The sequence below is a fragment of the Drosophila willistoni genome (assembly GCF_018902025.1).
Source record: "Drosophila willistoni isolate 14030-0811.24 chromosome 2L unlocalized genomic scaffold, UCI_dwil_1.1 Seg196, whole genome shotgun sequence".
NCBI classification, from domain to species: Eukaryota; Metazoa; Arthropoda; class Insecta; order Diptera; family Drosophilidae; genus Drosophila; species Drosophila willistoni.
The window spans coordinates 3,883,719-3,907,487 of NW_025814048.1; the positions used below are offsets into that span (position 1 = coordinate 3,883,719).

At 38.2% G+C, this 23,769-nt stretch overlaps 13 protein-coding genes across 14 annotated transcripts; 4 read left to right on the forward strand and 9 right to left on the reverse strand.

Annotated features, from left to right (window-relative positions):
* Nucleotides 1-21: 21 nt before the first annotated feature.
* On the reverse strand, nucleotides 22-2,472 carry LOC6640456 (exocyst complex component 3). The gene is made up of 2 exons (XM_002063505.4): nucleotides 1,440-2,472; nucleotides 22-1,374 (listed from the first exon to the last, which is right to left on the reverse strand). The coding sequence occupies exons 1-2, from the start codon at nucleotides 2,409-2,411 to the stop codon at nucleotides 130-132; spliced, it is 2,217 nt and encodes a 738-aa protein (XP_002063541.1). The 5' UTR covers nucleotides 2,412-2,472; the 3' UTR covers nucleotides 22-129.
* A 103-nt stretch (nucleotides 2,473-2,575) lies between these two features.
* Nucleotides 2,576-7,168, forward strand: LOC6640454 (ubiquitin-like modifier-activating enzyme ATG7). Its single transcript, XM_002063503.3, has 9 exons — nucleotides 2,576-2,808; nucleotides 2,863-3,378; nucleotides 3,440-3,643; nucleotides 3,699-3,843; nucleotides 3,898-4,245; nucleotides 4,312-4,479; nucleotides 6,481-6,762; nucleotides 6,827-6,943; nucleotides 6,998-7,168. Exons 1-9 carry the CDS (start codon nucleotides 2,621-2,623, stop codon nucleotides 7,046-7,048), a joined length of 2,019 nt encoding a protein of 672 aa, XP_002063539.1. The 5' UTR covers nucleotides 2,576-2,620; the 3' UTR covers nucleotides 7,049-7,168.
* Nucleotides 4,476-6,362, reverse strand: LOC6640455 (32 kDa beta-galactoside-binding lectin). Of its 2 annotated transcripts, XM_023181971.2 has the most exons (4): nucleotides 6,309-6,362; nucleotides 5,625-5,706; nucleotides 4,904-5,491; nucleotides 4,476-4,832 (listed from the first exon to the last, which is right to left on the reverse strand). In XM_023181971.2, the coding sequence occupies exons 1-4, from the start codon at nucleotides 6,322-6,324 to the stop codon at nucleotides 4,547-4,549; spliced, it is 972 nt and encodes a 323-aa protein (XP_023037739.1). In that variant the 5' UTR covers nucleotides 6,325-6,362; the 3' UTR covers nucleotides 4,476-4,546. The 2 variants fall into 2 exon arrangements, with proteins under 2 accessions (XP_023037739.1, XP_002063540.1); XM_002063504.4 differs by lacking the exon at nucleotides 6,309-6,362 and having other exon boundaries at nucleotides 5,625-6,051.
* Nucleotides 7,169-10,375: 3,207 nt separating the features above from the next.
* On the forward strand, nucleotides 10,376-11,524 carry LOC6640453 (cysteine dioxygenase type 1). Its single transcript, XM_002063502.4, has 3 exons — nucleotides 10,376-10,461; nucleotides 10,540-11,116; nucleotides 11,184-11,524. The coding sequence occupies exons 2-3, from the start codon at nucleotides 10,561-10,563 to the stop codon at nucleotides 11,360-11,362; spliced, it is 735 nt and encodes a 244-aa protein (XP_002063538.1). The 5' UTR covers nucleotides 10,376-10,461; nucleotides 10,540-10,560; the 3' UTR covers nucleotides 11,363-11,524.
* Nucleotides 11,525-11,539: 15 nt separating this feature from the next.
* Nucleotides 11,540-12,362, reverse strand: LOC6640668 (protein FAM136A). Its single transcript, XM_002063501.4, has 3 exons — nucleotides 12,152-12,362; nucleotides 11,929-12,093; nucleotides 11,540-11,869 (listed from the first exon to the last, which is right to left on the reverse strand). The coding sequence occupies exons 1-3, from the start codon at nucleotides 12,236-12,238 to the stop codon at nucleotides 11,663-11,665; spliced, it is 459 nt and encodes a 152-aa protein (XP_002063537.1). The 5' UTR covers nucleotides 12,239-12,362; the 3' UTR covers nucleotides 11,540-11,662.
* A 1,180-nt stretch (nucleotides 12,363-13,542) lies between these two features.
* Nucleotides 13,543-14,305, reverse strand: LOC6640667 (protein FAM136A). Its single transcript, XM_002063500.3, has 3 exons — nucleotides 14,122-14,305; nucleotides 13,883-14,047; nucleotides 13,543-13,806 (listed from the first exon to the last, which is right to left on the reverse strand). The coding sequence occupies exons 1-3, from the start codon at nucleotides 14,206-14,208 to the stop codon at nucleotides 13,618-13,620; spliced, it is 441 nt and encodes a 146-aa protein (XP_002063536.2). The 5' UTR covers nucleotides 14,209-14,305; the 3' UTR covers nucleotides 13,543-13,617.
* Nucleotides 14,306-14,746: 441 nt separating this feature from the next.
* LOC6640666 (alpha N-terminal protein methyltransferase 1) lies at nucleotides 14,747-15,772 on the reverse strand. The gene has a single exon (XM_002063499.4). It carries the CDS (start codon nucleotides 15,641-15,643, stop codon nucleotides 14,813-14,815), a length of 831 nt encoding a protein of 276 aa, XP_002063535.1. The 5' UTR covers nucleotides 15,644-15,772; the 3' UTR covers nucleotides 14,747-14,812.
* A 249-nt stretch (nucleotides 15,773-16,021) lies between these two features.
* LOC6640665 (protein crossbronx) lies at nucleotides 16,022-17,097 on the forward strand. Its single transcript, XM_002063498.4, has 4 exons — nucleotides 16,022-16,194; nucleotides 16,250-16,314; nucleotides 16,374-16,477; nucleotides 16,536-17,097. Exons 1-4 carry the CDS (start codon nucleotides 16,109-16,111, stop codon nucleotides 17,034-17,036), a joined length of 756 nt encoding a protein of 251 aa, XP_002063534.1. The 5' UTR covers nucleotides 16,022-16,108; the 3' UTR covers nucleotides 17,037-17,097.
* LOC6640664 (UPF0598 protein CG30010) lies at nucleotides 17,068-17,821 on the reverse strand. The gene is made up of 2 exons (XM_002063497.4): nucleotides 17,678-17,821; nucleotides 17,068-17,607 (listed from the first exon to the last, which is right to left on the reverse strand). The coding sequence occupies exons 1-2, from the start codon at nucleotides 17,819-17,821 to the stop codon at nucleotides 17,086-17,088; spliced, it is 666 nt and encodes a 221-aa protein (XP_002063533.2). The 3' UTR covers nucleotides 17,068-17,085.
* On the reverse strand, nucleotides 17,787-18,526 carry LOC6640663 (DNA-binding protein SMUBP-2). Its single transcript, XM_002063496.3, has 2 exons — nucleotides 18,473-18,526; nucleotides 17,787-18,413 (listed from the first exon to the last, which is right to left on the reverse strand). The coding sequence occupies exons 1-2, from the start codon at nucleotides 18,477-18,479 to the stop codon at nucleotides 17,920-17,922; spliced, it is 501 nt and encodes a 166-aa protein (XP_002063532.1). The 5' UTR covers nucleotides 18,480-18,526; the 3' UTR covers nucleotides 17,787-17,919.
* Nucleotides 18,527-18,684: 158 nt separating this feature from the next.
* On the reverse strand, nucleotides 18,685-21,588 carry LOC6640495 (aspartate aminotransferase, cytoplasmic). The gene is made up of 5 exons (XM_002063495.4): nucleotides 21,571-21,588; nucleotides 21,407-21,517; nucleotides 20,210-20,317; nucleotides 20,036-20,124; nucleotides 18,685-19,917 (listed from the first exon to the last, which is right to left on the reverse strand). Exons 2-5 carry the CDS (start codon nucleotides 21,513-21,515, stop codon nucleotides 18,976-18,978), a joined length of 1,248 nt encoding a protein of 415 aa, XP_002063531.1. The 5' UTR covers nucleotides 21,516-21,517; nucleotides 21,571-21,588; the 3' UTR covers nucleotides 18,685-18,975.
* A 204-nt stretch (nucleotides 21,589-21,792) lies between these two features.
* LOC6640494 (cyclin-dependent kinase 10) lies at nucleotides 21,793-23,351 on the forward strand. Its single transcript, XM_002063494.3, has 5 exons — nucleotides 21,793-22,020; nucleotides 22,081-22,153; nucleotides 22,224-22,601; nucleotides 22,663-23,109; nucleotides 23,178-23,351. Exons 1-5 carry the CDS (start codon nucleotides 21,892-21,894, stop codon nucleotides 23,318-23,320), a joined length of 1,170 nt encoding a protein of 389 aa, XP_002063530.1. The 5' UTR covers nucleotides 21,793-21,891; the 3' UTR covers nucleotides 23,321-23,351.
* On the reverse strand, nucleotides 23,312-23,746 carry LOC6640493 (39S ribosomal protein L42, mitochondrial). Its single transcript, XM_002063493.3, has one exon. It carries the CDS (start codon nucleotides 23,727-23,729, stop codon nucleotides 23,349-23,351), a length of 381 nt encoding a protein of 126 aa, XP_002063529.1. The 5' UTR covers nucleotides 23,730-23,746; the 3' UTR covers nucleotides 23,312-23,348.
* Between the last annotated feature and the right edge of the window lie 23 nt (nucleotides 23,747-23,769).

Sequence of the window (23,769 nt, forward strand, 5' to 3'; positions counted from 1 at the left end):
CTATTTAAAACAGTTTGTAAATTCAAAATCAAGTTTTACTAATTTTTATTTGTTAATAAATATAGCAGAATTTTATTCACTTGTTTAATACATTAAGGGAATGGCTTGACGTGGGATAGGATAGAGAGATTACCATAATTTGTCACTGAAAACAATCTCCTTGAATATGCAATCCTGTTTGGCAATGCTAACCATTGACTTTTTAGACTTCATGGCATCTTGTACCTTCTCTCGTACCTCCGCTGCCTTTACATCGTTGCGGATATAGAAAAGACGCACCAGATGATCCTCTGTCAGAGAAGGATAGCTGCCCAAAAGAGTGTGCAGATCCAAGACCAACAATTCAATATCAGAGATAAGCAATGCAGACAGAGTAGCTATCAAATCCAATGGAGAGTCGGTAAGCGAAATCTTTGGAGCTATCTTTTCAAAGAAGAGTTTAAAACGTTTTGCCTCCTGATTAATCTTACGGGTAATAGCGTCACACTCTACGCGGGGCTTGGACAGCCGCTTGGAGAGGAGAGCACGTATATAACGCTTGGCCAACAATTTTTGTGCCTCATTGATAACCATCTCGAAATTTGTAGGTCGCAAATGATTATAGTCCTGGAAATAATCATCCAAGGTCACACCAATAGTATCCACAGCAATGCTGCTAGCCAACCATTTGGCTGTAAAAAGATCATTGAAATGACACTCCATATCGAGAAAGGCTTCCTCCAACAGATAGCTGGCAGCATGAGCTCTTATCCTTTGGAAAGTTGCCAACAAACGCTCAAAATCCTCATAATGTTCAGTGCGGGACTTTGGCCAGTAGAGCTGCTTCATCTGCTGGGCAAGCTCCACCATTTGTTGACTATTATTGACAATGGTGATTATGTAGTGGGTAAAATATTTGATCTGATCTCGATTACGGAAATGATGCTCTTTCAGTTCAATGACATTCTTCAGATATGTCTGTCCAAAGATCTCAACTTGTTGTATGGACATGACGAGCGCCTTGAATGTTAGCTCTTGATGAATGGTGTTGGTCACCTGCAAATGCTGATCAATCATCTGGAAGATTATCACCGGAGCCGATGTATGATAATAATGCTCATCCTGATCGGGCACCATTTCAGAGAACCATTCCTGCTTCTCTGTTTCAGCAGCTTTGGTCATCCATTCCTGGTAGTTTCGTTGCATATTTTGCAGATACTCATCTTCCAATGATTTCAAATGCTCTGGGTGCAGAAGAGTGCCTATTACCTTATGAACATCCACATTGAGATCGGGATGTGACATAAGCTCCACTCCGGGATAGGTGTGCGTGACCCAGGCCAGCATTGAAACATATTCGTTGCCCTCCAGTCCAGATTTCACAATGTTGTCGAGCTGAAAAATGTAAAAGAAAAGTCATAAGTTGTTGAACTCTTTCGATGAAATGAAGATTAACTCACATAGCTTGACAATCCCTCGTGGTAGAACCTAACGTACTCTTTGAATATATCATAGTGAGCAGGAAAACAGGGTACACACAATGACTTGACCACCCGCAAATCCTCTAGAATGATTTGTCGCAAAATCTCCAAATCCCTGACAAGCCACATTTTGTTGTCAGCTCTCTCCTCCAACTTCGAGCCCTCAATGCGAGTAATGACTGCCTCCTGCAAAACACCAAGGATCATTTTGCGCCATGCCTTGGGTCTGCCAGGTGGCAAGAATCCGGTGACCTTTTGCTGTTGCAGAGCAAACTGATCGTTTTTCTCCTCCCGCTCTATAATTCTTAAAGCCGTCACTATAACCGTGGGCTGCTTTCGCACAGTGTTTAACGTACGACTGAGTATTAGGCGTATTTTCTTTTCCAGGGCCTGAGACACGGTATCCACCTTCTCAAAGTGCCGCTTTAGAGTGATCTTATCCGAAGCATGTTGCTTTGGCTGCTTATGCAGTTCGTAAAGCAAATCATCTCGTGAATTTTCCAAGTCCGCCAGACACTGATGAGCATTCAGAAGTTTGTCCTCATCTATGAGAGCCATTGTCTTCGTCACACTGGCATCAACATTAAAGATGTGCTTCAGGTTTTCCATAGCCGTGGCATATTGTGAATGTTTTGTATTCTCCTCCCGCACCACCTCCAAGGCATCATAGATCTCGGGGACACCTTGTAGCAGTTTCTGCACTATCTCCATGCGGCTTCTCACTTCGCGAACATCCTGCATACAAGTTACTAGTTGCTTGAGACCCACCCTAACTCCGTCCAGCTGATTCTGCATTCCCGTCTTGAGTAACGCCTCCACAGAGGCTTTTTTTCTCGCTATGCGATGACGATATTGTTCTACCTTCTCCAGCTGACCAGGACGCTGAAGCATATTCTGTATGTCCTTAAGCGCCGCTTGGCGGGCCTCTTCTTCCAACTGCTGCAAGTCCATGGCAAGGTTTAACAAGAAATCAAAATTTAACAATTATTTTTCTGTTATTTTGTTTTTACTCAGGGATGGACTATGGCCAGAGACGAAACTATCGATAACCTCCGAACTATCGCAAAAGCTCTTAATTCAAAAAAGATGGACACACTTTTCGTCCATTGTTTATTTCTATTTTACACCCCCGCACGATTGGACATAAACAAAAAGAAAAGATGAGCGAAAATCTATTACAATTCGCTTCCTTTGAATCCTTTGTGTCGCCCACATTCTGGCACAAGCTGTCCGAATTGAAGTTGGACCACGATCGTCTATCGGATACCAAACGCTCCATATCGGGCTACTATATAAATCGTAGAGCTACTGGATGTTTACTTGAAGTGGATTACACTGCGTACAATAGGTAGACATATGGATAAATATATTATTCGCAGCTTACAACCCGCATTTATTTCAGCTCTACACAATGCCCGAAATTCAGTTACCCAGCAGTGGGAACCATTTACAATAAAAATACCATCGAAGAGTTCAAGGAACTTGATAAACTGAAGCTTCTGGCCGACGAGGGCGAAGAACTCTTAAGTGATATAGCTAGCGACGCCATTGCCAAAGATCCTAGTCTCTTGGCTCGGTTCTTTATTCTTTCATTTGCGGATCTAAAGAACCATAGCTATTACTATTGGTTTGCCTTTCCCTGTCCCCTAATGCCCACACTAAGCCTACAAAATGAAGTCATCAAGTTAAAAGAATTAACACAGATGACGAAATTCAAAGAAGCTCTACTGAGTTGGCCCTCAGAGCAGCAAAATTTCTTTCTTCTGTATACCAACGGAAATGAGGTGGAGGCACGCAGCTTGAGTTCTTTAAGGCCAGAGGATGTGGACCACTATTATTTCTGTTTTGCAGATCCCAGCGAGTATGAGCATCCAGCCTGGTTAATGCGTAACTATGTGGCCTATCTTATACAGAAAAAGTGAGAGGATCTTGTATATATCTATGCCAAATAACTAAAAGAATTGCTTCTTGTCTTATAGTCCTTCGTTTGTGGGCAAAACTCTGAAGTTTCTGGGCCTTCGGTTCAATCAGCAATTGGAAGTAGATGACAGTCTAATTTGGCATGTTCAACAAACAGAGCCCTGTGACTGGAGTCAAATTAAGTTTGTGGGCTGGGAATTAAATCAGAAAAAAAAGATGGGTCCACGTATGGTCAATATGCGAGACAGCATGGATTCTGCGAAGTTGGTTTTAATTTTCTTTTTAATTTGGAGTTCTTAACGAAATTTTTTCTTCCAGATTGGCGGAAAACTCTATGAATTTAAATTTAAAGCTAATGAAGTGGCGTTTAGTGCCGGATTTGGACTTGGATAAAATTGCTCAAACTAAATGTCTTCTTTTCGGAGCTGGAACCCTGGGCTGTGGTGTGGCCCGTAATCTATTGGTGAGTGCAGTCGTCTTGGTTTAAAACTACATTATTATTGTAATTTTGTTTTAGTCATGGGGCTTTAAAACCATCACGATAATGGACAGTGGCAAGGTGAGCTATTGCAATCCTGTGCGTCAGAGTCTGTATACCCATGCCGATGCTGCAGCTGGAAACCTTATGAAAGCCACAACTGCTGCGAAACGTTTGAAAGAGATTAATCCCAATGCTGAGACTAAAGGATATGTTATACAAATACCCATGCCAGGACATACCATTGGAGAATCTCTAATAGAGCAAACCAAGCAGGACTTGTCCTTAATAGAGGAACAAGTGCAGGCTCATGATGTGATCTTTTTGCTTACCGATTCACGAGAGAGTCGCTGGTTACCCACTCTTCTCGGAGCAGTCCACCAGAAGGTAATAAGCCAATGCGGATCTAAGTTAGACTTTTTTAATTGACAATGGTTTTTCGTTTTTTTAAAGATTGTCGTTAATTCTGCACTTGGCTTTGATAGCTATATGGTGATGAGACATGGCAGCACCAGATATTCCATGCGTGATCACAAATTCGAGGATATCGAAGGATTAAAGTGCATAGTGGGCAATCAACTGGGCTGCTACTTCTGCAATGATGTCACAGCGCCGGGTAATGTAAGTTCAGACTTTATTTGAATCGTAAAAATCATAGGAAACAATTGGATACATTTTAAAAATAGCTTTAGGCACATTCATAATCATGTCTCGAATACTTTTCAAAGGCCGTACATGAAGGATCGCCGGTTTGCAAATGATCCACGCCGGTTATCTGTGTGACTAGGCCATTGGTGTTGGTTAGCTTAAAGCCCACCAGATTCATCATGGCATTAGGTGTTCGCCAGGCAAAACTAAAGAAATTGTAACCATCTACAGCAGTAAGAACTTCACGTTCCGTAAATGCCAAAGCCAATTTGAATTGTTGGTTGAAAACGAATGGAAAGCCTCCATGTCGCTCTTCGTGACCAAATCTGAGACGGGGGAAAGGAAACGAATTAATCTCTGAATTTATCATATAGATCTCTTATATGTATGTACTTACTCAAAATTCTTGTTCATCGAATTTCTCACCACGCATTTCTCATCGAAACGCACACTGAAATGCAATTCTTCTCGTTTCGTATCCGAGTCCATGAATTTAACTATGAATTGTCCCTTTTTATTTTCAAAGCAGCGTGCCGTAATGACAATGACATGTCCGGGACTAAACAATATAGGCTGATCATTACTAAAAGCCTTGAAATAATCCGAGGCATGTATGGCGGGCCACGGATTGGGAAATATGGTTCGATGATCGACTTGCTTGATAACTTGTATCTGATCCCTTATTTCGACAGCTCGTATGGCGCTTAATGGCAAGCGATAACGAAACGTACAAAACTCTCGACTATTAATCGAAATGTGAAATTTATCCTCACAAGCCAATATATAGATCATGAAGAACTCTCCACTGACTATGGGATTTGGCAAATTAATTGCTCCCATTGGCTCAGATTCCTCTTCGCCCCAAACGCCATGCATGCGTGCATTTCTCACAATCAGATCATTGCGAAAATAGCAGGAGAAACGTAAACCAATATCTGCCTCGGGATCCACCGAAGATTTTGCCGTACAGAGATTTATATGGAATCTAAGCAGAAGAAGAAGTTTTACAAATTATTTCTTTATTTCACACAATTAGTCACTTTCAATGATAAGGAAAGGGAAATTTTTTCTACTTATAATTTTGGTCTATTAGTCATGTATTTGTGTTCTCAACTCACCTTGAAGCTCCATCGATGGTCTTGGCCACAATTTCCAGAACATGGCCAAACTCCAGAGGATGCGAAAGATTGCCCGAGTACTCTGTTAACATTTTTTTTGATGATTTATTTGGTTTTCTTTTAAAGTAGTTTTAGTTTTTTTTTTTTTTTGTCCGCGCGTATCGAACTTGTCAGTTACACGCTAGTCCAGTCAATTTAACATTATCGCTAATGAAAACAAATATTTTTGGTTGATTTCTTGCACACCTTACTACAGGTGCACTGTGGGAAATGTCTGTCAATCTTTGGAAGCCACGATAAGCCTTTTTCAAGGTGGAGAACTCAGCTCTTTTGCTTAAAAGTGGAACCGTATAAAACCCTTGCTCTAAAAGAATGAAGAAATGAAATTCCAAGAAAACGGGAACTCTAAAGGATTAGGATCTAGGGACTTGCCACTAGCCTACCAAGCACAACTTATTTTTCTCAGTGTATTTGGAACATTTATTTAGACTTTTATCTTATCAAGAATTCCAGGTCCCTCTCTTGCTCTCTCTTTCTCTCTCTTTGTGTGTTGGTTTGAGGGGACAAGAATTAGAACAAAACAGTTGCACCATTCCCTGCACTTACTCAGACTAATACTAGTACTTAACTTATTTTTAACATATTTTTAATTTTTAATTGTTTACTCAACATTCGCACACTTACCCAACGGAGGCGTCATTTTTGGCTTGCTAAACAGAACAACAAAACTTTTCGGCTCCGTTTTGTTGACATATTCAAGCCCTCTCTACTATAAAAAGCTCGAGAAAGCATAGCTTTAAGCTTTTGAGACCTAATCTCTTTACCTCTCTTTCTGATTTCTCTTTATAATTTGCAGTCTCTGAAAGATCGAACTCTGGACCAACAATGCACTGTAACCCGGCCGGGAGTATCCAATATTGCAGCCAGTTATGCTGTTGAGCTTCTGGTTAGCCTACTCCAGCATCCCCAGGGTGACTTGGCTGCTGCCTATTATGCCCATAATCGACAGGAATCTGTTGGCAAGATTCCAGAGGGCATGTTGGGCATTATCCCCCATTCCATAAGAGGTTTGCTTTGGAACTATGAGAACATATTGCCTGCCACACAAAAGTTTGCCCAGTGCATTGCCTGTTCCGAGGTGGGAATGAGCATAAATAATGTTGTTCCTGATTCATTACTTACATATTATTTCTATATTGCAGCCAATACTTAGTTCCTTTAGAAAAGAAGGTCATGCATTTCTGTTCAAAACCTTTGAAACAGCCAAATATCTCGAGGACTTGACTGGCATTTCAGAATTCAAGAGGCTTAATAGTGAAGTAAGTTTGCCAAATTTTCATTTATTAAATAAAATCTAATTTACATTTCTACAGATTATAGATTTTGATGACGCCGAGTTTGAAATGTCGGATAGTGATGAATAGAATCAGTCCAAATACTACTTTAATACTTCCACATTTTACACCAAGAAATAAAGGAAACGTTCTGCTTGTATTTACATTTAGCATTTAAGCATAATCTGAATAAAATGAATTCTATGTAAACTTTTGTTTGTTTTCTTACAATTTGCATTTCTTTTTGTTTTTTGTGTTTTTCATTTGATAAGCATATATGTATTTAGGTATAAATATTGTTAAAAAAGACGTCGCAATTCCACTTAGGTGACAAATAAGCACGTCAATTGTGTTCAATGAAATTTACTGGGAACACAAACAAATCTCAATGATAAGATTGCTTTGGTCTGAGATTAATACGCATATGATATGCTAATTATTTACATGATATTTATAACCAAAAGTCCCACTAGAATAGTTCAAAGTTTAATAACCTCAGAGAGAAAGATATACGCCGGGAAGTCAATGATTTATGCTAAGTAGAAGCCATCATTTGACTTTCAATCAGGGGCGCCGATTCGAATACATCTTCAACGTAAAAGTGGGGACACTTTGTCTTTAATAACAATTTGCAATATGCCAGCCTTCAAATGCTAAAGGAACATAATATATAGGTTATTGGCAAGTGAAAAGTAAAGACAAGTAAAATTTACAAATCTGATAATTTGAAAAATCATAGTTTATAATAATAATTTTGTTGTTACAATTGTCCTAAAACCTACCCCAATGCAAAAACAACTTGTTATATGTACTTGGGCGGAAGTAAGAGAAATGCGTCAGCATAGAAAATGTCAATTAGATCAGCCAATAAATCAAAGGGCATATTATTGTAAAGATTTCAATCTGAGGGTGTTTTAAATACAAAAATGTGAAGTTTCAAATGAATGGTTCCTGCATCTGCATTTGTATTTCCACCTGCAATCCCTCGACTCAATTTATTTTCAAGATAAAGAACAAGATCAAATACATAGAAGCTAATCTACTGTTTCTTTTAAGAACTCACGAACGTTTTCTGAAAGGCAAACATCATTGACACATTTAATGAATGGCCCAAAAAAACACACGAGGCTAAATAAATTTCGAAACCGAACATTTGACCCCTGCGGGCAAAACTCGAGTTAAAAACGCAAAAAAAAAAAATGATTCAAGAAGTCAGCAGCAGCAACAACAACAATAAAAGGAATGTGACTCAAATTGGCTAACAAAAGGCTCAGGGGCATTTCTTTACTCTCTCTGCAAATATTGAACAAAGATAACAGCAGCAACAACAACAACAACAACAAAATGACATTCATAATTAATAGTTTTGAGCCCAAAAGAAATGCCTTTATGGCCAAGCAGGCAAGCAGCATAACTTTTTAGTGCCAACTGAATAAACAATAAACTGGCTCCGGCTCCGTCTTCGACTGCTGCTGCCAACTTTTCGCTCAAAATGGCATTTCGAGCGCAAAATGGTATTTTGACGACCTGTTGCTGATGCTGCGGCTAATTCGGCAGCTGCTGCTGCGCAGCCGTCGGAGTTGCCCGTTCAAATTGTCACTCAAATTGCGTTTTGAGTCAAAATGTAGCCGACATTTCCATAAATTGGTGACTACCTGTTGCTTATGGCCACACAAACCAAGTAAACGCGCATCCAAGAGGTAAAAATCCAAAAACCAAAAAAAGGCCAAGAAAATATCCGTTAACAGGATTTGAAAATTTAAATTCAAACTGAAAGTGAAAAGTTTCTAAACAAATAACAGTGTTAAAAAAGGATCAATAAAATGGTAAGTCTTTCCCTGATATCCTTTAAACATATTTCCAAGTTAGTTCAATAACTTTAGTGCAATTAAGTTTATAAGTTTTTTTTTTCTTGTTTTGAAAAACATTTCTGTTATTGACGTAAATGTTTTCACTATGTTTACTTATGGCCTTAACCTGTTGCGAAAGTTGGCTTTGCCAAGCTGGCGGATTTGTTTTGTAGTTTTTTGCTTTTGGCCATTGCAAAATACATATTTTCAAATACATAATTTTTTTTCATGATGTGGCACTTGCCGAGAGGTGATGTCTATGTATGAGTATAAACAATTCAAGTTCAACTGAAGGCAGTTTTTCTTATGTAAAGACATTTTCACTTTTATTTGGAGGCCAAAGGTACAGATGTTAAATGTAAATTACAATGTAGCTCAGTTTGTAACAATTTACAAATCTGTAAAAAAAAAGAGGAGAGGAGGGCAGAAAATGGGAAAACTTGATCAATATCTGATGGGAAATTAGGCCAAGGATTTCTATACTCAATATATATTTAGTCTATATTCAGTAGAACTTTGGAAAATGCGCAGCTTCAGTATGAAGACCTGAAATCTGTCAATAGATTTTATGAATAAATATAGTCCATGGAGAATGATACATAAAAATATTCTAGTGTATATGCTCTGTCTAGGCCACAAACACGAATGCCGTAATCTAATCCAAAAGAGAAATTCATAGATGAAATTAGGGCATAGTTGTTATTTCAAAAAAGTCTAAAAAATTTATAAATTATGCGAAAGTGAAACGACTATTGAAAAAAATAGTTTGAAAGTGCAAAGAAAAGTGAACAATATCCTTAATTATTTGAGTTACAAAAATTTGCCTAAAACTATGCAATAGTTTTGTTTTAAACTCATGGATACCTGGAAAAATGTGTTTTCCTTCAATGATTCTTGGAAATACCAGCCTCTAGAAAGTAAATAACCTCACGCAAACTAAATTCTATGCATGATCGTTGATTTTAATCAATTCAGCTGACCTCATTAGCAGAGAAAGTTGATTAGGCTTACACTTTGGCGCCGATTGGCAGTTTGCAAGTTCACAAAAAATAAACACAAAACAAAAGAAATTCCCCTAGCTTAAATATTTGTTTGTTCAAGGGGAAATTCCTTGCCACCTTTGTGCTTGCGTCAACGGTTAGAATAATCTGCCAAAAAAAAAAAAAAAGAAATGCGCTTATCAGTTTTTCTAGCAATACTTATATACCAAAATGTATAATAAATTTTTTTCAATTTGTTTTTAATTCTTTTAAAATGAGCGATTAGAGTGACATTAACCTCTGGTCCATATTTTTTGCCACATGCCCATACCAGATGTTGCATTACGCTCCTGGCAACATTAAAGATGAGCCTCTGTTCCTCAAAGTATATACTATATACATGTGTGTGTCTTCTATATAGAAGCATGATTCTAACAACAATCTCTGCTTTTGATAAGGATGAGGCGATAATTGTTTTTGTTTTTCAATCTGTTCTTATGTATTTGCAATCTTATATACTCGGATCTTCATTTCCTTCGTGAATTGTCGGCGTCAGCAGCATTCAGTCAGTCGTCGGTCAGAGTCTGAGTTAAGAGCGTTAAAGCGGTTACAAGACATTTAAATTTTATTTTAAAAATATTCAAATCTCTAGATTAAATTACAGCAATAAAACGTAATTCATTTAAATCAATCAATCGGTAGTTTTCCATTAATCACATGCCATATATAAATTTATGTTTTTAATCTACAGGTCAATCAAAGCAAATCTAAAATGGCTCTGTCCAAGATCGATACGGAAATCGAGCAAGTCGATCAGGAGAAATTCTTACGTCAAGCTACCAATTATTATCAGGCTTTGGAGAAACCATTGAAATATGGTCCAGTGGTAGAAACCTTACAGGATTTGATTTATGCCTTGCACAAGGAATTCGAATCGAATTATGTCAATATCGAGATGGTCAATCATTTGATGCTCTCCTATAAATCAAATCCCAAGGAATGGAAAAAATATGCCAAATTCGATCGTTATAAGTACACAAGGAATTTGGTAGATGCGGGTAATGGCAAATTTAATCTCTTGATTCTTTGCTGGGGTGAAGGACATGGCTCAGCAGTTCATGATCATGCCGATTCCCATTGCTTTATGAAAATGCTCAAGGGGGATTTACGTGAAAGACGTTACGAATACCCAAATCGTCCTAACAACAACAATAACAACAACAAGCAGTCTAGCGAAAAGACGTCACATAATGGACATATAGATGATAAAGAACTTCTTGAAATCGGGGAAACACCAATTGCTGTCAATGATGTGGCCTATATTAATGGTAAGCATCTAAACGAATGAGATAATTTCCCATTCAATGCCAAAACTAATTACTAATTTCTCTATAGATAATTTGGGTCTACATCGTGTAGAGAATCCCAGTCATTCGGATACATCTGTCTCCCTGCATCTATATTGCCCACCATTCGATACATGCTCGGTATTCCAGGATAATTGCAAAAAAAGCACATCCACTGTCACTTTTTGGAGCAAATATGGTGTGCGAACAAAATTGGATGATCAATAGAGAGATTAGAAATATATTGTTATATAATTTTAAGAGCATCACTCCTCCCATTCCCCACCCATTCCCCTAATTTATGGTACAGTCTCAATCTAGAGCTTTAATTTTTAGCTATACCAAATAATACAATTTATAAGTCAACAAAAAAAAAAAAAATTAAGAAAAAAAACCTAAAAAGTATAAATTGCTTATCAAGTATTAATTTATTATTATGATTGACCCTTAACACTTTACGTCTCGTTGGTTGAGTTGGATTATCAGTAGTGGGCAACAGCTGAAGCTGAAGTCGTTCTCCTCCGTCAACTAGGCATCCATTTGTTGGCGTATATGAGCTCTCTTTGGCGGACCCTTGTCCAGAGTTTGTTTAATTGACTTGAGCAAACCGGGCAATAGATTGATATGCTTATCCACGCAATTGCCCGTACAATTCTCAAAGAGGTGCTGCTGTCTGGTCATGTCACGTTCATTGGGACTATTGGGTAAACCCGCTCGCGCATCCGTATTGCAATCCTAAAATCGAAATTATCATGAAAATGATTTGGAAGTTTTGACTACTCCCCCGCACCTACCCGCACACAGCTTTGCAAACGACTTTGAAATTGACCCAACTCATGTTGTAGATAATCCTGGGCTTCCATCAGCGGTTGGGCGCATTTCTCAATACAATTTTGTACACTTTCCAAAGTTCCTCGCTCGTCATCACAACAACGGGCCGCACAACGATGCATGGTGGACTACATGACGGTAGATGGGATTCATTCAAAACGAACAACTGAATAGCATCAAACTCACCTGCATGCGTTTCAAATGCGAGCGATACATATCCTCGATCATGTCGCTGATAGCTCCTTCTAAACGTTTCTTCTGCTGTTCCACCATTACATCGGCATGGGTTATTTTAAATTTAGAAAAGAATATACACAAATACAAAATTAATACTATTATGGGATTTTGTAGGATTGTTTATTTATTTTTTGGTTTTGTCATACTAAAAGATAACTAGGTTTTTAAAAAAACATTTTTTTCCGTACGAAAATGTTATTTTTATTTTGAGACATTTATTTAAATATTCATTTAATTTTATCAAATTGTTTATATCCTTTTAAAAAGAAACTTTAGACAAATTTCTTAAAAAACTCAAAATTTAAAAAAAATGCTGATCTTATTCAAGTTTTCAATCAAATTAAATTAATATATCGATCATGAAATCAACCGTAGTTTAATTTAAATAAACGCAGTCCTCGGTGGATGAGTTGTCTAAGTGGCCCACTCATTTAGGCAATTGAAGAACGAGGATCCGGGTTGGATGTAGTATTCGTCTAAGCCGAAGGCCTTAATTGCCAGTGCTTGTAAAATATAGTTAGGTTGATAGTTTTACAACTATATCCCATACTTATAATCATAATATGAATAAGTGTTGCCTACTTTTAGGCTTTCTATAAGAAACATTTATATATTCGATGTATCATGCTTTGTCAACTACTTTGTCGTAAAAATAGTAATTTTAAGAGGCATTAGAATTAAAATTTCCCACCAATAGACAACTTCTATGTCATTTGGAAATTCCCTTAATAATATCTGGTTCAATGAGATGAGAATTAACATTGTAGTTCTTCGTCATATCGTTATAAAAAGTTGAAGATCTTATTAATTTTATATGGAACTCCCCTTAGACATAATTTCGTGTACCATTAAACAAACAAAAAATAGCCCCCATAAGTTAATACTCTTCTTGAGTAGACCACAATTTAACCCGTAAACTCCTTCAAGAGAATATTAAAGCAATAAAAAATACAGGTCGATATTGTTGAATGAAAAATATTTCAAGTTATGTGTCCTTTAGTAATTGATGGGTGCCGTTTACTTAATTTTTGTCCATCACGTTAATTTTCGATAATTCTTTGCTATAATGCATAATATCCTACACTTTGGATATGGCTAATGTAAGAAATGAGCAAAATTTGAAACCAAAAGTGTGATTTTTGCTTTTCAATTTTAAACAATAATTGTAATTTCTTGCATCTAACCAGTAATGTTTGCAAAGAGTTTTTTTTCTTAAACAGGATATCCTAAAATCTAAAAAACATGACAATTTAAAATTTTTATAGTACACTTTTAGGTGCTTGTTTCCAACCCCAGATCCCCCAATTTATGTCGCCCTGTACAATATATAAACACTTTGGTGAAGATTAACATTATAATAGTGAGACATAAACAAACTTAATAATGATAAGTGAACACTTTAATGAAATCATTTCTTAATTTTGTGGTATTCCGTCGGGTCCCTTGGCTAAAACGGCTTTCATAGTTTTCATAAGAGAAGGTATCAGTCCTACATGCTTGTCCACACATTGGATGGCACAACGCTCGAATTGATCTGTATATTTGGCAATTTGATCTTCATTAGGATTCGGAGGTAGTTTGACTTTGACATCATCATTGCATTGCTTTTTTGAGAAAGATGGCAAAAAAGAACTTGAGTTTAATAAAACTTCTTTAGAGAAATGACTATTGGAATCTTACCATGACGCAACGTTGAAGGCGCCCCTGAAATTCTCCTAGCTCATGTTGCACATAGTTTTGAGCTCTTGTCATTGGGGCTGAGCAACGGTCCACACATCGCTGTACACTGTCCACACTGGAGGTTCCATCCTGACAACATTTGGCGGAACACAAGTGCATCTCTGCCTGTGAGGTTACAAAATTAGTGCCTATAATTTCACCTGTAGCACAACCAATTTCAATTGGATTTATTTGCTTACCTGCATTTTACGTAAATGTGTCTTGTCCATGTCGTCGATCATCTCCGTCACGGCGGACTCAATACGTTGACGCTGCTGCTGGATCATTTTGAAGTAAGTTATAAAAGTTAGACTAAGAAAACAATTGATTTCGTAATATAAAAAAGAAGTTTAGCCGGCAACAGCGTGTTTTGTAATTTTAGAGATGGCAAAAAACAAATTCAAAAGTTATCGAATCCCTGGAATGGCCGAATGACACTGCATTCCTTCAACGACCATTGTTAACTTTTTGCATTTTAAAATTTTTGATCTATTTACCAACTTTTTTGCAACCACTAAAGCTAAATAGGATTCAAAATAGATTAATCTTTTGTTTTAATTAAATTTTTGGGGTTTGAGCATTTTATGTACCGACAATGTGCCCACAAAAAATGACTATTTACGTTTTCTTAAAACTGCCATTTAATATCGCGACTCCTACAATTATTTATATATAAACTATATTCCGAGAACACAGCTTAATGAATTTAAATCTTCATTCATAGCAGAATTTGTTGAATACTTTTTAGTGTTTTTAAAAAGCATCGAGCACTTCGATATTTGCTCGATATAAAAAATTTAAAATTAAAAATGCAACAAAGTTAAATCAGTTTTAACAGCGTCACTAATTTTACGGACATTTAATTTTTGTACTCTGGGGTATCAGTTAATTCTAATTTGTCTTTACATTAGGTTTACAAGCAATCATATAAACTGGGAAGAGGCCTTTAGGAAAGTTTTGTTGTCGCACTTTGCGCACGATACGAAAACCAGACGTTTTGAGAAAACGCTCCATTTGATCCAACGGACGTGTAACCGAAGAATCTTCATCATCCAAGATCACCTTGTTTGTGCTGCTGAAATTCTCTTTAAGGCAGAAATAGGCATCTGGTGCGAGGCCCAAACGCATGCGCTGAAAAAATTCCACCAAATCATAATCTGTTAAATGTCCTAGAACCCATTGACTCCATATAAGGTCATATTGTTTAGTAGGTCTAAACTCCTGTAATCCCACGTTGTAAATATCGCCAACGGCACTGTCAGCTCGGTCTTCTTGTTCACAATATTCGCGCGCCTTTTCGGCAAATGCTCGATCTTGTTCCACCATATCAACACAGCTGAAACGGGGCATTAGGAGATTCCGAGATACACGACCAATGCCAGCTCCACAGTCCAATGCCAATTTACGACCTGGCACCCGTATTTCCCGTAGAAAGACATTAGAGCCTTGTATATCGATGGCGCTGATGTACCCCAATCCGCCCAGCATGCCGTTTACAGTGGCAGGCACCGTGGACCAATACTTCTGAGCCTTATTATAGAACTCTGGTGTGCGTGATGGTGCTCCCACAGCAGATCCTCCTCCAACATCTTTTTTTGCTTCTGTTTCTGTTGTAACCAGTTCGCTAGTCTTTAAAGTCTCCTTGTCCATGGTTGTCTTCTCTGGTGAGATATTCACAATATCCAATTTGGTTATCAGATCAGTTTCCGTAGTCGAAGCCATTTTGTCTTAATATTTAGCATGTATGCCAAGGCATACTACTGATTCTACAGTAATTATTTCATTTAATTCTATATTTGTGTTCGTTCAATTTAGTGTGGTTGTTAATAGAATTTAAAAGCTTCTTTGGAGCATCTCTAGAGATGAGCGCTGTGTCACGGTGAACAGGGTAACCAACGATTGTGATAAGAGAAATAGTCAGTAAAAAAACAAAAACAAAAACGTACTTGATTACTGCTGCTCTTTATTTAATTTTACTCGCTCGGTCCTTAAAATCAAATTCCTTATAATTAGGCTGGCTTCTATTTGCCTCACCTGAGAATGCTTCTTGTTTTATTTTGGCTTGAAATATTTTTTGCCAACACTGATTAGTGAATAGTGCTCATCTCTGATACAAATAGATTTCATTGTTATTGTGACGAATATTTGTTTTTTATTTTTCTAATTTTCTTTAATAAATTTTTCAAAATGACACTCGATTTAGATGCTTCCAAGAAGGATGATAAACTTTTACTTACAACGGTACAACAGGAGTACAAGATCCTGGCAGAATAGTAAGTGTAACACACATTTGTTAAGAATTTTAACGAATTTTTTCGTTTCTTGCAGTAAAATGATTGAATCAGAAAAAATAGGAGGCGTCTATGTTATACCAAGCTATGCCAACTCTTTACGTGAGTAAATCAACGAAACTGTAAGCCAGAAATGTTGCAATAATCATTATTTTTTGTAGAGTGGTTTGGAGTATTCTTTGGTCGTAAGGACTTCTATTCTGAAGGTGTATTCCGATTTACTCTGCTCCTACCCGATCGCTTTCCTGATGATAAAACTCTTCCAGTAAGTACATCTGTCTACCCCTCTGTTTAACATTCTGATTGATTATTTCCATTTGTAGAGCATTATTTTTCAGCAGAAGATTTTTCATCCGCTGATCTGCCCATATACACATAGCCTTGACATAAGTCATGCTTTTCCCGAATGGCGATGTGGGGATGATCATTTATGGCAACTCTTGAAATACATGCAAGCTGTATTTTCCGATCCCCTGGAGAGCATTCGTCATGTGGAAATGGACAAATTAAAAAACTCCGAGGCTGCTGACTTATTAATTAATAATCGGGAAGAATTTGCCAATCGAACCCGTGAAAATATTAGAGAAAGTCTCGCTCATATCTATGATACTCCCATAACAGAGGATCCGCATTATATAACATTTGAAAAGTTTCAATCCGAGGTGCACGGACCGGTACTGGAAGGCATTAAAGCGGGCCAAAGCAAACACCTAGAGAGTCAATCACAACAGAGCAATAACGGTGGTAATGGAGGAGGTGGAGGTGCGGCCACTGGCTTATCATGGGTCAAGGAAGGCGAGTTCAAGCCTCTAAGTGTTGAATGAAATTGTTACTCATTTAATTCGTCGTTTATAGTTATAATCATATTAAAATTTATTTTACAAATTCGCCAAGTTCCTTATTCATAGGAAAACGTTTACTTTCCTCAACCCATTTATTTTGGAGTTCTAATTTCTTGCCTTGCCAATGAAAATGTGTTGGGGATTCTTGACCTTTGGAAAATTCAAAATATTGACTTAATTCTATGGCCAATTTTGAGCGTACAAGGCCAATGCCACCGACTTGAGGCCAAGCTGGATGGTAAACTCGACCTGTACGGGGATGCATATAAAGTTTTTCAGGTTGAAACTCAGCAGTTAAAACCTGGCCACTATGGGCGTAGCTAAGGACTTCTACCGCTCCGTCTCCATTTTTAGTGAACTGCTCGGTAAAGACAATTGGCGTGTCATCACAACGAATAAAATTTCGCTCTCGTCCACACAGCGATATGTAGGGGAAGTCCTTTTGAAACCGTTGAGTCTGATTCATACGCAAGCGACTAAAAAAGAATTTAAGAAAATCCTTTTCCTTAAAACAACTAGTAAAGTTCTTCATTTTGGCATCATCCAAAAAGAGCTATAAGCAGATAACAAAGGATCAGAGGATTATACAATTCCATTCCAATACAATAGCTCGTTCGCCTTACCATTCCCTCATGATCTATATAATAGAAATTTTCCCTTATTTTCGGTTCCGGCGATTGTCCTTGTATATATTGTACACTTCGTGTGCTTAAATTAATTTCAGTAAATTGCTTTAAATTTAATAAATTGAAACGTTTAATCAACATCTTAATATTGTGTATCAATACGCCAGAATCAGCTGTTCACATTGCATTCGATCAGCTGTGTTTTGTTTAACACTAGAACTAGAATTTATTCTTTATTTTTATTTGCCCTTCTTTTTTTTGCCTGTACCGCTTGCTTTTTGTGTACGTCCCATTTGCATATCCTTGAGCTTGGCATCCAGACGTTTCTTGGCATTCTCCATTTCCTTTTCATGGCGCACAGTTTTCAGTGGCTTGGGATGCAGAAAATTCTTCCGTTCATCTCGTTTCACCTCCTCGCCGCAACCATGAACTTCCGGCAACCCGTGCTTAAAACAAAACCTTTTTTTGCAATGCTGACAGTCCTGGCCCATTAGACTGGTCTTGGTCTTACAACGCGCATAATCACAGAGATTGTCCACCTCTTTAACGGCGGTAAGGACATCGTCCAGTTTGAGATCCACCAATTCGCTGGGTATGCGCTCGAGAAGCTCTAATGTGTCGTTTGTTCCATAGTTCACACGCTTGCCCGGCTTGGCAGGTGGAAATAAAGGACTATCGTCTGCGTTGGCCTTGGCTGAGGCGGCGGCAGAAGTTGATGGTTTATTTGGATCATCTAAACAAAGACAAATAATTCAACTTAGAGGAACAATTGAACGAAATGCTATTTCATACCTGTCATTTTGAGGAAAATAAAAACATAAACAAACGATTAGTGGTAAACAGTGCTGAAATAGGGGTAACCTGGATAGAGCAGTGTTGTGAAATGACAAAAGCCAACGTGCAATTTGAATTTGAATGCAGCAACCGAGGCCGTTAAAGGTATAACAATCAAACTCTGTTTATTTTTAAATTCAGCATATAGATTTAATAAAAACTTAAAATACTTTCAATACTTTAATGCTTTTTTATTGTCGTTGTAATTGAGTTCTACGCACAAATTAATGTGATTTAATGCTAATATTTAAACAAGTTCTCCCGGCTATTTCGTATACATCTAAAAAACACAAACTACATAAGTATATAATTGTATACAATATATGGTATATAAAAGCCGTATATAAATGTTTCTTTTGGTTGCTTTTTAACATTTGCAGTTTCATTTAAATGCTAATTGTGCTGACAATAAGTGGACCTGGCTACGAGTATGTATTTATTATTAACTGCAATCGTTGTTTTTACAATTTGTTTTCGCAATGGCATGAAGCAGCCGAACCGGAAGTGACAGCAGCATGAATAGCTTTGGCTACATAATCAATATTTCCCGTATTCAAACCACACATATTAATACGTCCGGTCTTGAGCAAATAAATGTGATATTTATCAATGAGAATGCGAACTTGTTGCTCATTCAGACCAGTATAGGAGAACATTCCGATTTGATTGACAATGTGATCCCAGGTACCAGGAGTGCCCAATTCCACAAGTTTGCTGCGCAATGCTTGGCGCATCTCGCGAATTCGTGAGGACATCGACTGAATGCAGCCCATCCACTCTTGCCGCAATTCGGGAGTGTTTAACACCTTGGACACAATGCGTGCACCATAAGCAGGAGGATTCGAATAAGAACCACGGATGATCAAAGTCAATTGGGAGTGAATGGCATCACGTGTGGCTCCATTCTTTTGCACGATAGTCAAATTGCCAGCTCTCTCGCAATATAGACCGAAATTCTTAGCAAACGATTGACACACGAACAGCTCAAAGCCGCGATCCACAAAATAACGTACAGCCCAGGCATCACGGTCAGGATCGCCGCTGGCGAAACCCTGATATGCTGAATCGAAGAGGGGGAAAAGTTTTTTGCGCTCCATTAAATCGGCAATTTCCTTCCATTGTTCTTGGGTGGGATCACTTCCAGTAGGATTGTGGGCGCAAGCATGCAAAATGATCACTGATCCGGGAACAGCCTGATCCAAATCAGCCAGCATCCCCTTCAAGTCCAATTGACGTTTGTTCTGGTCCCAATAGCGATACGAATGCAATTTAGTGAATCCCGTATCCGCAAAGATCTTATGATGATTCTCCCACGTGGGATTGGAATAATAGACATCATTACGCTTCAATTGCTGATACAAAAACTCAGCGGCCACACGCAAGGCACCAGTTCCAGATATAGTCTGAAAAATGCATCAAAAAATATATTTAATATTAAGGGTTCTTAAAGCACTCAGTCGACTTATAAGTTAATCTAAAATTCCATCGATTTCTACAGTTTTTTCCAATCTCACAACTCACCTGGACACCAAAGGCACGTTTCTCCTTAAGAGCTATGGAATCGGCACCCAAAACCAATTGCGTTGCGGCACTTGTGAATGTATCCAGACCTGAAATTCATTTTATAAAACAATTGCAAATTAATAATCCTTGGCAAATGATTAGTTCGAAACTGAAACCTTTTCATTTACTCACCAGTCACTGGCAAATACTCATGGTTAATGTTCTCATCGCTGGCAATATTTTTTTCGGTATTCCTAACCACGGGCAGAACCCAAGGCTGTCCCTCATTTGTTCTATAGGCTGGAAAAGTAAAACAAACGAGCGATTATAATCATAATTCAATTTCTAATCATTTTCATTGTTAAGCTTATCTTTAGAGATTTGGCGGAGTCTAATCAAAGGTTAATGTCATAATATTGAATAGCTGAATTTGGGCAATTACTAAATAATATTTTTATGATAAACTGAAAGGTGTTTTAAAACAAATTTATATGAGCCGAAAATTCCTAAGGCCTATTGTTTGTGGGTGTTTTGTGTTTGGCATTAACAAACGCGGCAAAACTTGTGACACCGGTTCAGAGAAAGGGTCGTTGACATTGGAAAGTCACACGAATAACAAGAATAAATTATTTGCTTACTTTGTTTTTTTTTTTTTTCAAATTCCTCTCTGGCTAAAAACAAACAAGCAATAATTATATATTTTTATGATTATGCAATCAAGGTGAAGGTGAAAGGCGATGTCCCATTCATAGACCCACTGCAAATGGTCCAAGCGTTCCGATAATGAGGAGAGATTATGAGTTGAGGCGGCGTGTTGAAAAAGCACCTGTTTAAAGGCCAATAGAACAAGGCGCTTATCATTAGAACAATATACTATAATGTTATGTTAGAGATTCGGATCTGACGTCAATGGAAATTTAGTTTCTGTATACAGAAAAATCGGCATACACAAAATAAGAGAAACAGTAAAAACCTATTATGATATTTAAATAAACTCGGTCAATTGTGTCATAAATAATATGTATATAGAAACTAGATACACAAATGACAATTTGTATGCACTTAATTCAACGGAAGTGCGATAGTTTATCACAATCAATAATGTGTATAATATAGTCCAGGAAGGCAACAAACAAAAATCAAAACAATTCGACTTCCAAACGACCTCCAGTTTCAACGGAGGGGGCGACCCCCCACAATTGTGGCAGGAGAAGAGAGCGGGCGGCTTTTAGCTAATTGATAGCCAACTGAACAACAAGCTTCAACACAAACACACACACACACATACATGCATTCAGTACGACACCTACATGTTGACAGGGCACAGACAAACTACATGTAATAACAATTTGCTATCCATTTCTTTTCTTTTTTTCTGATTTTGCTTACCACCCACTGATAAATTGACTTTGTTTGGATTTGAATCGTCCTTAAAGGCTTGGGTGAGGGCAAACACCTCAATTGCCGGCCCCTTTTTTACATCCGCGTATATGGACATGGCTGAAAGAAAGCTTATTTAAACTGAATTGAACAAAAAAAAATTAAATTTATACTTTTATGCGCTTCACTTGAAATTTGTTTGCACTGAAAGCTGTTTTAAACAAAAGAGTAGGGATGTTAGAAATATCGATACAATATATCGAAAGTTTAAACGATATTTTCTTCCGATATGCATCTAACGACGATGGCCAGTGCTGCAAAGTTCTTGAAAATTTGGCGCCAAACTTAATCGATGAACTATCCAAGTGCACAGTAAATGTATCGATAGCTCAAGTGGAAACTAGCGCCATCTCTTGTCGGTGGTCCGAAGTAACCGGCTCAGTCTTCTTAAAGATAACAATTTTAATTGATAAACAAAATAAGGATTAAATGCGATGTCCAGTCGCAAATCAAATGAATTGGAGGCCAACCCGGCTCCTGATCCTCAGGCTCCTATCACCCGAAAAGGTTTTCTTATGTCCCTGAATACAGGGCAACCTTTGGCCATTCCAGATTGCAATGTGGTAGGCTAAAACCCAAGCCGTGGGTATCAAATGGTCTCTTTCATTCTCTCTCCATTTTAGTATGGAAGCTGTCGTCCTGTGGCTGAGTTCGAGAAACTAAACCGTGTGGGCGAAGGCAGCTACGGCATAGTTTGTGAGTCAAATTATTTTTCTCCCTTTAGTGCCAGATCAGAAATTCAATCCTTTTGTTACCTTCCTTCCAGATCGAGCTCGCGATACACGCAACAATGAAATTGTAGCCCTTAAAAAGGTGCGCATGGATCAGGAAAAAGATGGTCTTCCTGTGAGTGGTCTTCGAGAGATTATGATCCTTAAGCAATGCAAACATGAGAATATTGTACAATTGCGCGAAGTGGTGGTGGGCAAGAGCCTTGATAGTATATTCCTGGTAATGGACTTCTGTGAACAGGACTTGGCATCTGTTTTGGACAATATGCCGCAGCCGTTTACAGAATCGGAGGTTAAGTGCATTACTCTACAAGTGCTGCGCGCCCTAAAATATATGCATGCTCGATATATAATCCACCGTGACCTAAAGGTATCCAATTTACTGATGACCGACAAGGGTTGCATCAAAGTGGGCAAGTGAAATTTGTGGTAAATTACCATTGCAGATAACTAAATTTTCGCATCTTTCTCTAGCTGACTTTGGATTGGCTCGTTTGTATTGTAATCCTCCAAAGCCTATGACTCCACAAATGGTTACCTTGTGGTACAGGGCGCCAGAACTATTGCTGGGATCTCGTACCTATACGGCAGCTGTAGATATGTGGGCTTTTGGATGTATTCTTGGAGAGCTGTTGATCGGTAAACCTTTGCTGCCGGGCAACTCTGAGATTGCTCAACTAGACTTGATAATTGAATTGCTGGGAGCGCCCTCAAAATCCATTTGGCCAGGATTTACAGAACTGCCAGCTTTACAGAATTTTACTCTTAGCCAGCAGCCATATAATAATTTAAAAAGTAAATTCCAAGCTCTACGTCCAGCAGGCAGAGGTCTTTTGAATCTCCTTTTTATTTACAATCCCAGTACGAGGGCTACAGCCGAGGAGTGCTTAAATAGCAAATACTTTGTAGAGCCACCGCAGGGTAAGAAATTCACCAATATATCATATATAGCCATTCCTATTTTTATTGACATTGGTCCCATATTGCAGCCTGTGATCCCCGCATGATGCCCACATTTCCACAACATCGTAACTCGTTGACGACAAACGCACAACCGCAGCCGCCACCACCGGCGGAAATACCAATTTCTGATCTACTTAATGTGTTTATAAAAAGGCAACGCTTAGATTAAAACAATATAAATGTATTTATTATGCAATCTACAAGTAAGGCCGGTCCATGGGAGTCTTTTTGGCCTTCTTGTCGCGGGCTCGTGGGAACCACCGATGCTTTGTGGTGTGGGTCAGTTGCATTAGCTCCTGGCGGGCAACTTCTGGATGCTTGTTTTTAAAGGATTGCATGGCCGACTGTAGTGCCGACTCCTTGATCACCTCGGAACTTTCGGAAACCACGATTTCGGGTAAAGGCTTGGTGTTTTCATAGGGAATCTCTTGTTCGGGATGCCAGGCGACTATGGTTTTTCCATTCTTGGTTATGCCAACGGCTTCGACTAGGCTTTGACCGCCCACCGGATTTGTATTCACAGCATTTCGTGTCAAATTTGTAGAAAATAAACGAAAACTTAAGCGTGCTACTGACATTTTTCCTTTTCAGTGATGTGAGATAGAAATTTCGATAACA

Excerpts from the sequence above, each read along its gene's own strand:
- LOC6640664 (XM_002063497.4), bottom strand. The coding sequence starts at position 17,821 with ATGTTGATTAAACGTTTCAATTTATTAAATTTAAAGCAATTTACTGAA. Across the intron at positions 17,608-17,677 it reads ATATAGATCATGAGGGAATG|CTCTTTTTGGATGATGCCAA; the intron begins GTAAGGCGAACG and ends ATCTGCTTATAG.
- LOC6640456 (XM_002063505.4), bottom strand. The coding sequence starts at position 2,411 with ATGGACTTGCAGCAGTTGGAAGAAGAGGCCCGCCAAGCGGCGCTTAAG. Across the intron at positions 1,375-1,439 it reads ACGAGGGATTGTCAAGCTAT|CTCGACAACATTGTGAAATC; the intron begins GTGAGTTAATCT and ends TACATTTTTCAG.
- LOC6640493 (XM_002063493.3), bottom strand. The coding sequence starts at position 23,729 with ATGTCAGTAGCACGCTTAAGTTTTCGTTTATTTTCTACAAATTTGACA.
- LOC6640453 (XM_002063502.4), top strand. The coding sequence starts at position 10,561 with ATGGCTCTGTCCAAGATCGATACGGAAATCGAGCAAGTCGATCAGGAG. Across the intron at positions 11,117-11,183 it reads TGATGTGGCCTATATTAATG|ATAATTTGGGTCTACATCGT; the intron begins GTAAGCATCTAA and ends ATTTCTCTATAG.
- LOC6640494 (XM_002063494.3), top strand. The coding sequence starts at position 21,892 with ATGTCCAGTCGCAAATCAAATGAATTGGAGGCCAACCCGGCTCCTGAT. Across the intron at positions 22,021-22,080 it reads CCATTCCAGATTGCAATGTG|TATGGAAGCTGTCGTCCTGT; the intron begins GTAGGCTAAAAC and ends TCTCCATTTTAG. Across the intron at positions 23,110-23,177 it reads CTTTGTAGAGCCACCGCAGG|CCTGTGATCCCCGCATGATG; the intron begins GTAAGAAATTCA and ends CCCATATTGCAG.
- LOC6640665 (XM_002063498.4), top strand. The coding sequence starts at position 16,109 with ATGACACTCGATTTAGATGCTTCCAAGAAGGATGATAAACTTTTACTT. Across the intron at positions 16,195-16,249 it reads TACAAGATCCTGGCAGAATA|TAAAATGATTGAATCAGAAA; the intron begins GTAAGTGTAACA and ends CGTTTCTTGCAG. Across the intron at positions 16,478-16,535 it reads CTGATGATAAAACTCTTCCA|AGCATTATTTTTCAGCAGAA; the intron begins GTAAGTACATCT and ends TTCCATTTGTAG.
- LOC6640454 (XM_002063503.3), top strand. The coding sequence starts at position 2,621 with ATGAGCGAAAATCTATTACAATTCGCTTCCTTTGAATCCTTTGTGTCG. Across the intron at positions 2,809-2,862 it reads GATTACACTGCGTACAATAG|CTCTACACAATGCCCGAAAT; the intron begins GTAGACATATGG and ends CATTTATTTCAG. Across the intron at positions 6,763-6,826 it reads AGTGCATTGCCTGTTCCGAG|CCAATACTTAGTTCCTTTAG; the intron begins GTGGGAATGAGC and ends TCTATATTGCAG.
- LOC6640667 (XM_002063500.3), bottom strand. The coding sequence starts at position 14,208 with ATGATCCAGCAGCAGCGTCAACGTATTGAGTCCGCCGTGACGGAGATG. Across the intron at positions 14,048-14,121 it reads CACATTTACGTAAAATGCAG|GCAGAGATGCACTTGTGTTC; the intron begins GTAAGCAAATAA and ends GTAACCTCACAG. Across the intron at positions 13,807-13,882 it reads GCCTTCAACGTTGCGTCATG|CAATGCAATGATGATGTCAA; the intron begins GTAAGATTCCAA and ends TTCTCAAAAAAG.
- LOC6640668 (XM_002063501.4), bottom strand. The coding sequence starts at position 12,238 with ATGGTGGAACAGCAGAAGAAACGTTTAGAAGGAGCTATCAGCGACATG. Across the intron at positions 12,094-12,151 it reads CGCATTTGAAACGCATGCAG|TCCACCATGCATCGTTGTGC; the intron begins GTGAGTTTGATG and ends ACCGTCATGTAG. Across the intron at positions 11,870-11,928 it reads GTTTGCAAAGCTGTGTGCGG|GATTGCAATACGGATGCGCG; the intron begins GTAGGTGCGGGG and ends TTTCGATTTTAG.
- LOC6640455 (XM_023181971.2), bottom strand. Across the intron at positions 5,492-5,624 it reads ACCATCGATGGAGCTTCAAG|ATTCCATATAAATCTCTGTA; the intron begins GTGAGTTGAGAA and ends TCTTCTGCTTAG. Across the intron at positions 4,833-4,903 it reads TCGATGAACAAGAATTTTGA|ATTTGGTCACGAAGAGCGAC; the intron begins GTAAGTACATAC and ends CCCCCGTCTCAG.
- LOC6640666 (XM_002063499.4), bottom strand. The coding sequence starts at position 15,643 with ATGGCTTCGACTACGGAAACTGATCTGATAACCAAATTGGATATTGTG.
- LOC6640495 (XM_002063495.4), bottom strand. The coding sequence starts at position 21,515 with ATGTCCATATACGCGGATGTAAAAAAGGGGCCGGCAATTGAGGTGTTT. Across the intron at positions 20,318-21,406 it reads AGTCAATTTATCAGTGGGTG|CCTATAGAACAAATGAGGGA; the intron begins GTAAGCAAAATC and ends TTACTTTTCCAG. Across the intron at positions 19,918-20,035 it reads AACGTGCCTTTGGTGTCCAG|ACTATATCTGGAACTGGTGC; the intron begins GTGAGTTGTGAG and ends TGCATTTTTCAG.